Consider the following 14,798-nt stretch of genomic DNA (forward strand, 5'->3'; position numbering starts at 1 on the left):
TTACACAATTCAATGAACCAAAATTTGATATCTCAAAAATGGTCTAAAATCTATATATATAATTTAATCCCAAGTAACATTTTATATCAAATGAGTAGAAGACATGTTTTGCTCATTTAATTTAAAGAGATATGACTATCAAAAATCCCTCAAAGCAACAATGTAATTAGATTTTTGAAGGAAAAAAGACACATGTATATTAGTGTACACAGATGTATATACAAACGTATGCTAACTAAAAGTACACATACATTCAAATAGAGATGCATATATCTATATTTTATAGCATATTATAGTGCAAACTTAATTAATAATATACAAATTCTCATATCTAATAATTACCTACATTTTCCAAAGTAACATTTTATATATTTGGAGGGAAGATAGACAACCTACATAAAAATGATGATTAAAAACTAATTTCAGAATATGTCATAAGCTAAGTATATATGAATTCTAATGCCCTAAAAATTTCTTTATATATTTATATGTAATAAAAGTTTGGAATAAAGACTGTAAGACACTGGGAAATTCTTAAATATCAAAGAAAATTTAAATTATATTTACTATTTTGTAGCTATTAAGCAGAATAGAAAAAGTATTTCTAACAAGGCTTTCTGGTAACACTTAAAAAGAAATTTCAACTAACTAGAATTTCTATCTAAGGATTTTAGCTTACAAAGGGTTGTAGTTAGATGATGTTTTAGTGACAAATGAGAAAGCTTCCTCAAACATTTTCATAATTTGTTATTTCTCATTTGCATTTATTATAGCTACTGAATTTTAGATCTGAAATTAGCATCTACTTTTACTTATTATTACAAAGAAAAATAAGAGGATGTACTCACTAAGAAACTGGTATTTTCCTTTAAAAACTCAATCATTCTTTCAGAATACAATACATAAAATTTTGATTTACTCACAGATTGCCTGGAGATAAAATTATACACACACACACATATCCCCCCATACACATATATTCACAAAAAATAAGAAATGAAAACAGAAAATACTTACAGTGAACGACATTTAGGACAATGAAGTTTAACAGATTCAAAGAGTCTTCTGGGTTTATATGACCTTAGTTTTGCTCGGATGCGATACTGTTGAGGGGCTTTTTGTTTCAAAATATCACACAATGGGGTTTTCCCCAAATACTGATGATCTGTAAGTACTGTAAAGAATTTTTATATTGAATCAGAATAATCTACAACAACCAATAAGTATATTCTTTAAGTACGCAACATGAATCCCCTTGAAGTACATTATACAATAAAATCTAGTTGATGTAAACTGCATTAACTGTGAGCTCTAAGGGTTATTCCTTTATTTCCTGATGTACATCTAAGACCCAATAGCATAGTTCTAGGCACACAGTGGGTGCTCAACAAATACCTACTGAATAAGAATTTAATTAATGGTCAAAAAGTATCTGCATATGGAAATAATGGGGATTTCCTGATAGACTTAGGGAAAACAGCAAGATTTAATCAATGAAGTACAAAAAATAATATGCTAACTGCAAAACATTTAAGAATATTCACTAAATGATTGATCCCTTAACCACTTCTATTAGGCAACAGTTTATTTAGCTTCTAAACGGTATTTATTAAAAATGGAAGTAACAAAACACATTTGCTAAAATTTGTCAGACAGGCTTCCCTCCCTGGCATTTCACATTAGTGACTCTATTGAATGATAATTAATAGAATCATTGACTATTAGAGTGGGAAGGGGCATTGGGGTAATCTAATTCAATATCACGTTGGTGGTGAGTGGTGGAGGAAGAAGAGGATGGGGTGGAGTAGAAGGAGGAAGAATTAACATATAATAGGGAAAAAGTCAGCCAAAAGCATTTGGGTAACTGCCTGGGAAATTGCAGGTGAAATAGATGTCCTTAGTTAATTTTGGAAAGAAGGCTTGGGATAATACTGATCAGTTTACACTGGGTTAAATTGGCTGGTGACCCTAAGCATATGGCAACAAACATTACTCAACCTGCTAGATATTGTATTTAAACACTTTGCTGTGTTTTGGAATATGGAACATATGTGGAAACCTTATGAACCTGAAATGGCTAAAACAATTCCTTTTTGTACCTAGCTTTTGTCCAACCAAATCCTTGTTGAATATATTTGCCTTTAAGAAGCAAATCAGACAAGAGTTTATAGTAGAATATTTTATGTTGTTTTCAAAAACAAAAGACCACAGGCAGATTCATCAATTTAGTGCAAAATGATAATTAGTGAAAAGAGAAACTTCTTAAAATTCACATTTTGAGATAAAATTTTTAACTTTTAATTGTAAAATCCTTTCAAACATACAGAAAAACTACAAGAATATCTCCTGCATACCCTCCACCGTGATTCACCAATAGTAAACAGTCTGCCATGTTTGATTTACCATTGTCTCTGCATCTGCCTTTACCTATTTCTTTCCATATATATATGATAAAGACATACACATGCACAGGTGTGTGTATAAATATATGTAAGACTCCATGTATATGTATGTATGTATGTATATTATAGAATCATTTGAAAAGTTTCAGACATCATGTGACTTTATCCCTGAAAAATACTTCATCGTGTATTTCACAAAAACAAGAAAATTCAGACATTAATTATTGTGCTATTTTCAACATGAGAACATTTAAAGTTGATATAATACTATCACCTAATCAAATGGCATTATTCAAATTTCTCCAACTGTCCATAATGTCCTTTGTAGAATTTTATTTCTACATACACTTCATTTCATTTTCATGTCTCCTTGGAATCCTTTAATGTGAAATGGTTCCTCAGCTTTTGTTTTTCATGATAGATTTGATGAGTACAGGCCACTTATTTTGTAGAATGAACCTCCATTTGGGTGTATGTGCATTTTCCTCATGCTTATACCCAGGTTATGCATTTTTGGCAGGAATACTTTATAAGTGATATGGTATCCTTTCAGTACATCATATCAAGAAGCATATTTTACTGCTTTCATTGCTTGGATGTTAACTTTGATCAGGTGGTTAAGATTGTGTCTACCAGGTTTCTCCACTGTATATTTATCTTTCCCCTTTTAATATATTAGAGGTAACTAGGACAAAGTAAATACTGTATTCTTCATCAAATGTTCACCCACTAGTTTAGAATCTATTGACAATTCTCAGCTAAATCAATTTTTATTCTCATAGTTGTAAAATTGAAAATCACATTTACTAACAGCCATTCCACTATAAAGAAGAGTTTTTCAGTCAAGCATATTTATCTATTTATTTTCAACATGGACATAAGGATTCCTACTCATGGATTCAAAGAGTTCTAATCCATTACTATTATTATTTATTTTGATGCTCATATTGCCTTAGATTTGGAAGGTGGGAACCCCTTCAAGCTTGCGCCTAGCCCACTTGACACATTCCATTATTACCAAAAACTTCTTTATTTTCTGGAACAAAATGTTCCAAACTCATCTTTTAAATCCCCTGTCCTAGCCCTGATCCTTTTATGGGGGAATATTATTTATAAACCAAGATCTGTGCACTTGCTGTTTTTGAAGCTATATGTGTTCCATTGCCTCCATGCTCTTTCATGTTCAGAGCAAGGGCATAAATACACCAATGTTCATATCTATACATACACACATGCCCCTGCATATATAAGAATATGTATTTGAATGAATATATATACACAAACATATTATCTGTATTTATTTTCCTATCTAAAAAACCCTCAGTACCTAGTGATACTTCCAATTCCAACCTAACACCACAAGCTTCTTCCTAAGTCTTCTTCCATTCCATATTTAATCTTCTTTCTTTAAAAGTGAGAAACCAGCATTTTTACAACAGTACATTTAATAGACTCACAAAAATATTTGTATCAATTTTTTAACCACAGCTGAAGTAAAAGGATGCACCTGATAGACAAATTATCATAACTAACAATAAATTAAAGCTTAGGGGTATTCTGGAAGGAGTTCATTATAGACACATCACTAAATGCATAGTATGAACTGATTAAAATTAATGTGAGATAAGATATTTTGTATCCTTAATCTAAAAATAAGTACCATTGCACCGTTACATAATATAATATCTTTTCTAAGCCTTAAGAAATACATGACTTAAAATATGTAGCCACTGTAAAAATATGCATCCTTATTGGTTCCATTTTATGCCAGTATAAGACAAGACAGAAGAATATAAACTAAATATGAACATAATTTTTGCCCTCATGGATATCTTCTCTCACTATATTGGAATAGATTAGTTGATAAGTATAAGGACAAACTTTATTATGTTCATTTTTATGTCCATGCTTAAAAAAAGGATACATGGTCTTACTTGTTGCAGATAGTTGTTGACATCTTTCTACCTCATATAGTGATACTGATCCAGAGCCTAGAGGAAGGGGAAGGAAAAAAGAATTACACACACACATTTTCTAAGTCTTTTAAAAATCCAATGTGGCACTGGCACTAAACACTATAAAATACTGTTGAGAGGAAATAAAGAAAATCAAAATAATTGGTGAAATATGCCATGTTCATGGTTTAGAAGGCTCAATTATTGTTAATATATCAATTCTCCCCAAAGTGATCCATAGATTTAATGCAATCTCAGTCAAAATTCAGAGATTTTGTTGTAGAAACTGACAAGCAGATTCTCACTTAAAAGGAAAAACAACCTAGGATATGGAATATAAACCTTGAAAAAGTTGGAGGACATAACTTGAAGACTTTTTATAAAGCTACAGTAATCAAGACAATATTATATTGCAATAAGCATGGACAAATAAACCAATGGAATTGAATAGTAAGCCCAAAAATAAGTCTACCTTTATACGGTATTTGATTTTGACAAAAGCAACAAAATACTCCAGAGGAAAAAGAAAACATTTCAGCAAATGGTGTTATAAATGGAAATTCATGTAAAAAAAAGTATACCTCCTACCATACTACTAAGCATTAAAAAGGAACAGACTACTGATATTAACTATGTGAATGAATCTCAAAACCATATAATCTGTACAAGAGTATATAATATGTGATTCTATTTAGAGGTTCTAGAGAAGGCAAAAATCACAACACTGGTTGCTATTGGAGTAGGAATGAGGTGGGAACTGAGTAGAAAGAGATGTGATGGAGCTTTTTCTGGTGATGGTGTTGTTGTATATCTTGAGAGGGATTTGAGTTACACAGGTTTATGTATTAGTCAAAACTCATGGAATGGTACACTCAAGATGTCCATTTCAATTGCATGTAATTTTGCCTTAAAAATAAAAAAAAGAATAGTAAACAAATATGAATTTTAGTTAATGATGTTCATGATGAAGTGTTTGGAAAAATTGTACTGATATCTGAAATTTATTTTGAAATTTATCAAAAAGTAAGCGGCACTAAAGGATGAACAGAAGGATAGAGAGATAGATACAAGATAAAGCGAACCAATTGTTAACTGGAAAATCTAAGTGGCATGTGAGTGTTCCTGTACATATTTTTGAACTTCTCTATTTGTTCGGAAACTTTCATTATTTGGAAAAATACATTGTGAAAAAAATAAATGGAGATGTGGATAAAGTAATAAACTCTTACTAAATGTAAAAGATGACTAGATGAACATCATAAAATAGGATGCATTATTAAAAAGAACAATTGGTATAGCATGGTCCCATTTTTGTAAAAGTGGAAAAATGAGGGAAGAGTCTTAGTTGTTTATGTATAGGTATACATATTTGTATAAACATTAAGGTGTTGAAGGAATCACACTAAATTGTTAACATTCATTACCTCAGAGAGTGAGGATGTGAAAAGCTATTCAACTTGATATCATAACATATTAGCTTTGTAATTAAAAAAAATAAAGAATCCTTTGAAAAACAGAAATTACAAAAGCATTATACTGTCTCCAAATGGTTTTCAATTGAACTAAACTGGATTCTTCATGGTTGTGTAAGTAATCATAGATCAAGCTAAAATGCTGTCATCCTTAAATCTTCTGTCTGTTCATATGCCCTGGGAGCCAGCACAGAATTAAATCACCCTCCCTACTGAATGGACTTGTTGTTGAGGATGCAGAGGGGAGAAGAACTATTTCTTACCCAGAAAACCAGATGGAGGAGCCAGCAAAAGCTGGAGAACAGCCTCTGGGAAAGTATGATTTGTAAGCTCTTAGCCTTGAGAAAGGATCCTCCCTCACATTGATCCCATCCCTGTTGCAGTGAACACTCTCCCACCAGACTTTGAACTGAGAGGCCTTCCAAAGAGCGTTATCTACTGGCAGACTGAGGATTGCATGTGTGGGAATTAAAAGCAAGCAAGAAAGGCTTTTTCCAGTCTTTACATGTTCCTTTCCCACACACTTGCAAGCCCATTACTGGCTCCAGGGCCCAGATCTGAGCAACTAACAGGGACAATCCTAATGACCTAGAAAAGGTTGAACCAAGAATCAAACAATGGCAATAATACAGTCTCCCACCACTAAATCCCTAGAAAAGAGAGAGAAATTGAGCATCAGCGTAAACTCACCATCATAATCAGATGCCTAGAAATCAGCAAAAATTACAAGCCATTCTAAGAAAATGGAAGAAATGGCCCAAGCAAAGGAATATATCAAAAACCCAGATAAGACATGAATTGTAACTACTAATCAACAAGAATCATACAAATTTCAAAACTCAAATTAATTAGTAGAAAGAAAATATGGCTAAAGAGATAAAGGACATAAAGAAGACACCAAGCAAGCACAAAGAAGAATTTGAAAACTTGATTAGAAAAATAAAAGAGCTCATGGGATTTAAGACACAATAGGTGAGGTAAAAAATACAGAGGCTTACAAAAGCAGACAAATGAGGGAAGAAAGAATAAGTGATATAGAGGACAGAACAGCTGAAATTGAAGAGAAAACAACACAGACAAGAATGGAAAAAACTGAGCAGGGGCTTGGGAGCTGAATAACATGAAGTGCAATGACATATGTATCAAGGGAATTTTGGAAGGAAAAGAAAAGGGAAAAGCAGCAGAAGGAGTGAGGAAATGATGATTGAAAATTTCCCAACTCTCACAAAAGAAATGAATTTAAATGTCCAAGAAGCGCAATATACCCCAATCAGAATAAATATGAAAGACCTACTCCAAGATAATACTATTTAGAACGTCAAACAACAAAGATAAAGAGAAAATTCTGAGCGTAGCAAGGGAGAAGCAAAACATCACATACGAGGGATGCCTAGTAAGACCTAGTATGGATTTCTATATTGTGTCACTTATTTTTTGTGTGTCACTTATTAAATGATTAAAAAAAAATTATATACTATGTATCTAATACATTTAAATGAGAAAGGTATGTTTTTATTCAACTATGTTTTTAGTTTTTTTTTTTTAATTATCCACCTCCCTTGCAGCTTTTTGCTTGCTGTCTGCTTTCTGTGTCCGTTCACTGTGTGTTCTTCTGTGTATTTATTTATTTATTTTATTTACACACACACACCCTTGCAGCTTCCTTGCTGTCTCCTCTCTTTGTCCATTTGCTGCGTTTTTGCTTGTCTCCTTTTTTTGTTGTGTCACCTTGCTGAGTCAGCTATCTGCGGTGCTAGCGGGCCGGTGGCACTACGCAGCACTTTCGGGCTGGCAGCACTCCGTGGCGCCTGGACTGGCGGCTCTCTGCAGCGTGTGGGTGAGCCTGCCTTCATATGGTAGACGGGAGCCCAACTGATTGAGCCACAGCCACTTCCCTCTGTTTAGTTTTCAATTATTTATATTTTCAATTATTAAATGTACAAAATAAAGTTAAAAAAAGAGAAACAATGTAGGCAAGAAGAGAAGGATATAACAGAATACTGAAAGAGAAAAATTACGACCTGAGAATTCTTTATCTGGCAAAATTGTCCTTCAAATATGATGGTGAGTTTAAAATACTCCCAAATAAACAAAAACTAAGAAAGTTCGTAGAACAGAATCTGCCTTTGCAGGAAATATTAGAGGGAGTTTTACAGTCCAAAAGACAGGAGAGAGAGAGAGGCTTGGAGGAGAATGCAGAGGCAAGAATAGCAGAAAGTATAAAAAAAAGAGTAAAACAACACATGAAAATAAGATATGATATGAAAACTAAAGAATAAAATGGTAGAAGTAAATAATGCATTATAGTAACATCATTCACTGTGAAAAGATTAAACTTCCCAATCAAAAGACAGAATGAATTAAATAACATGAGTCATCCATATGTTTCCTACAAGAGTCTCACCTTAGACCCAGACATACAGGTTGTGAAAGGATGGAAAAAGATATTTCACACAAACAGTAACCAAAGAAGAGCAGGGATACCTATACTAATATCAGACAAAACAGACTTTAAATGATAATAGATAGAGAAGGCCATTATATATGAACCAAAGGGACAATCCACCAAGAAAAAATAACAGTCATAAATGTCTATTAATCTAACAAGAGTGCCCCAAAATACATGAGGTAAACTCTGGCAAAATTGAAGGGAGAAATAGACATCTCTATAATAATAGCTGGAGACTTCAACACACCACTAACATCATTAGATAGAATAACTAGACAGATCAACAAGGGAACAAAGAACTTGAACAATATGATAAATGAATCAGACCTAACAGACACACACAGAACATTGCATCCCAAAGCAGTGGATTATACATTCTTCTCAAATGCTCATGGCGCTTTCTCCAGAATCACCACATGTTAGGTCACAAGGCCAGTCTCAAAATAAATATAAAAAGCACTTTCTCAAATAATAATGGAATTAAGCTTGAAATAATAATAGGCAGGAAACAGGGAAATTTTCAAATATATGGAGGTTAAACAATGCATACATAATGAGGTTAAAGAAGAAATTACAAGATAAATTAGTAGATACCTCAAGAGGAATGAAAATGGGGACACAACATATCAACAATTACAGGATACAGCAAAAGCAGTGCCGAGAAGAAAATTTATTGCCCTAAATGCCTATATTATAAAAGAAGAGCTAAAATCAAAGAACTCAGTGAACAACTGGAGAAACTAAAAAAAGAACAGTGAACCAATCCCAAAGCAAGCAGAAAGAAAAAAAAATAACCAAGATTAGAGCAGAAATAAATGAAATTGAGAACAACAAAACCAATAGAGAATATCAACAAAACCAAAAGCTGGTTCTTTCAGAACATCAGTAAAATTGACAAACCCTTAGCTACACCAACAAGGAAAAAAAGAAAGAAGATACAAATAAAATCAGAAATGAAAAGGGGATTATTACTACTGATCCCACAGAAATAAAAAGAATCATAAGAGGAAATTTTAAGAAAATGTATGCTAACAAACGAGACAACCTACATGAAATGGACAAATTCCTAGAAATGCACAAACAATCTACACCGATGGTACAAGAAATACAAGAACTTAATAAACCAATCACATTTAAAGAGACTGAATCAGTCATCAGAAATTTCCCAACAACGAAAAGGCCAGGACCAGATAGCTTCACAGATGAATTCTACCAAGAATTTGAGAAGAATCAATAGCAATCCTGTTTAAACTGTTCCTAAAAATTAAAGAAGAGGAAAAATTAGCTGTATTAGTCAGGATTCTCTAGGGAAATAGAATCAACAGGATATATCCATCAATAGTATGCAATTTTATAAGTCTCTCACATGACTGTGGGGATGCACAAGGTCAGGTTCCACAAGCAGGGTGCAAACCAGGGCTCCAATGAAACTCCAATGAAGGTCCCTGATGAATGTCTGGAAGATGGTGGCTGTCCAAAGACGAGCTGAGAAATTCTAATGCTGAAATCACTTCCCCTTTTAAGGCATTCAACTGATTGGGTAAAGTGTCATTCATTGCGGACAACAATCTCCCTGATTGATGTAGATGTAATCAGCTATCTATGCAGTAAAGTCACTGGTGAATAAAGTCCATAAATGTCTTTGTATTACAATGAACCCAGTGCTTGCTTGACCAAGCAACTGAGTACAATTACCTGGCTGAGTTGATATATTAGCCTAACCAGCACATTACCCAATATATTTTATAAAGCCAAAATCACCCTAATACCAAAGCCAAATAAAGATACTACAAGAAAATAAAATTACAGACCAATCTTTCTAATGAACATAAAAACAAAAATTTTCAACAAAATACTTGCAAACAGAATCTAACAGATACCAAAAAAATTCTCCACCAAGACCAAGTGGGATTTATTCCTGGTATGCAAAGGTGGTTCAATATAAGAAAATCAATTAACATAGCACACCACATTAATAAATTGAAGGAAGAAAAACCACATGATCATCTCTCTCAAAGCAGAATTCGACAAAATCCAGGGTCCTTTCTAGATAGAAACACTTCGAAAGATAAGAAATGAGGGAGAATTCCTCAATATAATAAAGGGCACATATGAAAAGCCTATAGCCAACATCATATTAAATGGGTAAAGATTAAACAAGACAAGGATAACCACTGTCATCACTGTAATTCAATATTGTGCTAGAAGTTCTAGCTAGAGCAATTAGACAAGAAAAAATAAATAAAAGACTTCCAAACAGGAAAAGAGGAAGTAAAACTCTCACTATTCATGGATGACATGATCCTATATTTAGAAAATTCTGAAATGTCTACAACAAAGTTACTTGAACTAATAAATGAGTTCAGCAAGTGGCAGGATATAAGAACACACAAAAATCAGTATTGTTTCTGAACACTAGTATCAAACAGAAGAGGAAATTTTAAAAATTGCATTTATAATAGCAACAAAAAGACTCATATAACTATGAATCAATTTAAACAATGAAATACAGCACCTATATTAAGAAAACTATAAAATAATGCTGAAAGAAATCAATCAACATAAACAAATAGAAAGATATTCTGTGTTCACAGATTGGAAGACTAAATATTGTGAAGACTGTCAATCCTACCCAAACTGATTTATAGACTCAATGCAATACCAATCGAAATTCTAACAGCCTACTTCATAGAAACAGAAAAGGCAATTACCAAATTTATTTGGAAGGGAAAATACACCCAAATAGCCAAAAGCATTCTAAAAAGCCGAGTAATGTGGGAGATCTTTCACTGTCTGACACTGAAACATAAAACAAAGCTAAGGTGGTCAAAACAGCATGGTATTGGCATAAAAGACAGACACATTGATCAGTGGAAGAGAACTGAGAAACCAGAAATAAACCCTCACCTCTATGGCCAACGGGTTTTTGACAAACCTACCAAACCCATGTTAACAGGACAAAACAGTCTCTTGCAACAAATGGTACTGGGAGAACTGGATATCCATAACCAAAAGAATGAAAGAGGACCCCTATCTTACTTCCTATACAAGAATTAATTCATAATGGATCAAAGACCTAAATACAAAAGAGACAACCATGAAACTCCAAGAAGAAAATGTAGGGAAATATCTTCAAGATCTTGTGGTAGGTGGTGGTATTTTGGATCTTACACCCAAAGAACAAGCAGCAAAATAAAAAATAGATAAATTGGCCCTCTCAAAATTAAATATTTTTGTACCTCAAAGGACTTTGTCAAAACGCTGAAAAAGCAACTGACTCAATGGGAGAAAATATATGGAAATTACATATCTGATAAGGATTTAATATGCATGATATATAAAGACATCATACAACTCCACAATAAAAAAACCTGATTCAAAAATGGGCAGAACACTTGAATTGACATTTGTCCAAAGAAGAAATATATATGGTGAAAAAAACACATGAAAAAATGTCCAACATTACTAGTGATTAGGGAAATGTAAATCAAAGCTACAATTAGATATCCTTTCAAACCAATTAGAATGGCCACTATTAAAAGCACAGAGATCTACAAGTGTTAGAACACGTATTCACTGTTGGTGGCAATGTAGAATGGTATAGCCACTGTGGAGGACTGTTTGGCAATTCCTAAAGAAGTTGAATATAGATTTGCCTTGTGACCGGCAATACCACTATTGGGTATATACCCAGAAGAACTGAGAGCAGAGACATGAAAAGACATCTGTGTACTGATACTCTTAGCAGCGTTATTTATGATTGCCAAAAGATGGATACAACTCAGGTGTCCATCAACCAATGAAAGATAAATAAACTGTGGTACATACGCAAGATGGGATATTATATAGCTGTAAGAAATGAAGTTGTAAAGCATATGACAACATGGATGAACCTGGAGTATATTGAGTGAAGCAAGCCAGACACGAAAAACTGTGTGATTATGCTATTATGAACAAAATTCATTGTGTAAACTCATGGAGTTAAAAGGAGAATATGGGTCATCAGAAAATACATTAGGTCAAAGAATGGAAAGCTGAGGGTTAATTTATGCAGAAGTGGTAAAAAGGCCATGTGTTAATCTTTGGAAATGAGTAGAAAAGGTGAAAGCACAACGTAATTTTTGTAACTAGCAGTGCTATTACATTCATGTGACAGTGGTTGAAAGGGAAGACTAAGGTCATGTATATTACCAAAAGGAAAGCTAAAAGGTGTAACATGCAACTATTCAGCACAGTAACACCTTGTGTGAAATACGAATATAGGTAATATTGTATATATACGACTGTTTTTCTTTGAAACTGAAAAGCTTATGTTATTGTTACAAGATGTTAATATCAAAACAAAACAAAACAAAGCAAAGCACTATGCTAAGTGAAAGAAACCAGACACAAAGTACTATATATTATACGATTCCATTTATATAAAATGTAAATATAAATCAATATATAAAGATAGAATTAGATTAAATGTTATGTGGGACAGGGAAAGGATAGAGGAATTGAGAGGTGACTGCTAAGGGATTAGGAGTTTTTCTTTTTTTGAATATGAAATTGTTTTAAAACTTTTTGTGGGTATGAATGAACAACACTGTGATTATACTAAAAACTACTGATTGCACACTTTGGATAGTATGTATGGTATGTGATCATATCTCAGTAAAACTGCTTTTAAAAAAATACTTTGGCCGAAATAAAGCAGCAAAGGCAACCACTGCTCCTTTTAGAAACAGACAAGCAAAATAGTTTCCTAGGAAATTAATGCAAATTTTTAATGAATATATATATATACATACATTGTGTATATGTGAGTGAGCATATATAAACACACACATATATATATTTATAAACATTTAGTAAGAATTAAATTGTGAACATTAAAAACTTTCCTTACTTGAAAAGGTTGGAAAGCTGTCCTCATATTCTGGCAGAGAGATACCATCTAACTGTTGATTGGCCGTCAAATCTACAGATTCTAATACCCTAAAATTGAAAGAATATGATTTCAAAATATGTGTGAAACAAAGTCAATATACTTTAGCTCCACCAACAGAATCCAGGGACTCACTGAAATTATACACAAAACTTTGAGTGTCATACATTTTTTTTCAGTTGAGGGTATATAGCTTTTATCTTAACCAAGGCCCCTCAAAAGTTATTAATAAAAATTTGAGTATGCAAAGACAGAAATGGAAAAGGGGAATGATAAAATGCAGTAAATAAAATTAAGCTAGGAATTTATCAGATGACATTGAGTCTGAAAAATTTCACTCAATTCAAAAAAGTAAAATACTATGCTGCTACACATTGCAATATGAGATGTACAGAAGTGAAACTGACAAGATTATTAAAATAGATTATTAAATTGGTTTTAAAGTCACAGTGATTTCAATAATTTAAAAGAAATAATAGTTTCATTTCCTTCTACTGAACAATATTTTCTCTATCTCTTTGGAAAAAACAGGATATATTTTTATCTCTACACTACAATAGTAGTCAAAAAGTTTCTGTACACAGTAACCATTAAGCATACTTTAGGAAAAAGAAAACTCCACAAATGGCATTTCACTTTCTGAGTACATCTGAAAGTTTTAAAAATGTGACACAGTAAAACACTTCTGTTCCCTATTTAATCTGGTATAAGCACTTGGGAAAGGTAATACTTTTTTGTGGCAGGATTAAGTATTTTTGGAACCCTAGATAGGCTCCTTTTTCTCCTTTTGTTGCTGTACTTAGTGAGTATAGCAAACAGGAGAGGAAAGCGTAAGTGTAAGAGCAGGTACCAAGGGCTGCAAAACAGACTATAATCCTGGTTCTCCTAATAATAAGCTAACTGAACCTAAAACCCTTGATTTCTGTTTTGACTTCACAATTGAAAAAGATGGATAACAGTACAAAGCTATGAGGATCAACTACAAGGAACCTATCGGAAAGCCCTCTGGAACAATATTATCTTTAAAACAGCTTAATGAATATCTTAATCATATTTTCTATATAGTTATTTAATAAGCTTACTTTTTCAGTTGATCCACGTCAGAGTTACTTTCTGGCAAGACCCTGATTCCTCGACCATAACTGGTACCTCCATGGAGATGAAATTCTAGAACTAATAATACTGATTGGCTCTCTGAATTTATTGATTGAAGTTTGGTATGGAGACTATAAATTCTAAGAAAGCTTCCAACCTAAAAATAGACATTTGTTATTTAGAAAATAGGGGACAAATGAACTTTTTTTATATTCAAAATATTTAACAACCAATATGAGAGGGACATTTACCAAACAGAAAGGATATTGGCTGATATATTACACTGGTGTGTACCGGCTGAATATGAGCCCCATGGACACTAACAAAACTAAAATGTGTGTATATGTGTATACATATACCCAGTTCAAAAATTTTAAAATATGAAGAAATTATATCTTAACATAAATGAAATATAGTAGGTTAAGAAACTCAGTACCTAAATGAAATCCTTTATTTCATTAGGGTTTCTGCAAATAACTTGCTTTAATTATGATC

General features: G+C 32.9%; 1 protein-coding gene across 6 annotated transcripts in view; it reads right to left on the minus strand.

Moving 5' to 3' along the window:
* Positions 1-14,798, minus strand: part of POT1 (protection of telomeres 1) — a 105,644-nt gene that overhangs the window by 25,049 nt on the left and 65,797 nt on the right. For all 6 annotated transcript variants that reach the window (XM_004478252.4, XM_058297318.1, XM_058297314.2 and 3 more), the window contains 4 exons: positions 14,291-14,460; positions 13,170-13,258; positions 4,337-4,393; positions 1,018-1,174 (listed from right to left, as the gene is read on the minus strand). In XM_004478252.4, the coding sequence (XP_004478309.1) occupies positions 1,018-1,174; positions 4,337-4,393; positions 13,170-13,258; positions 14,291-14,460 (473 nt within the window). The remainder of the gene's footprint in view (positions 1-1,017; positions 1,175-4,336; positions 4,394-13,169; positions 13,259-14,290; positions 14,461-14,798) is intronic.

Source organism: Dasypus novemcinctus, chromosome 5 (assembly GCF_030445035.2).
Source record: "Dasypus novemcinctus isolate mDasNov1 chromosome 5, mDasNov1.1.hap2, whole genome shotgun sequence".
Lineage (NCBI taxonomy): Eukaryota > Metazoa > Chordata > Mammalia > Cingulata > Dasypodidae > Dasypus > Dasypus novemcinctus.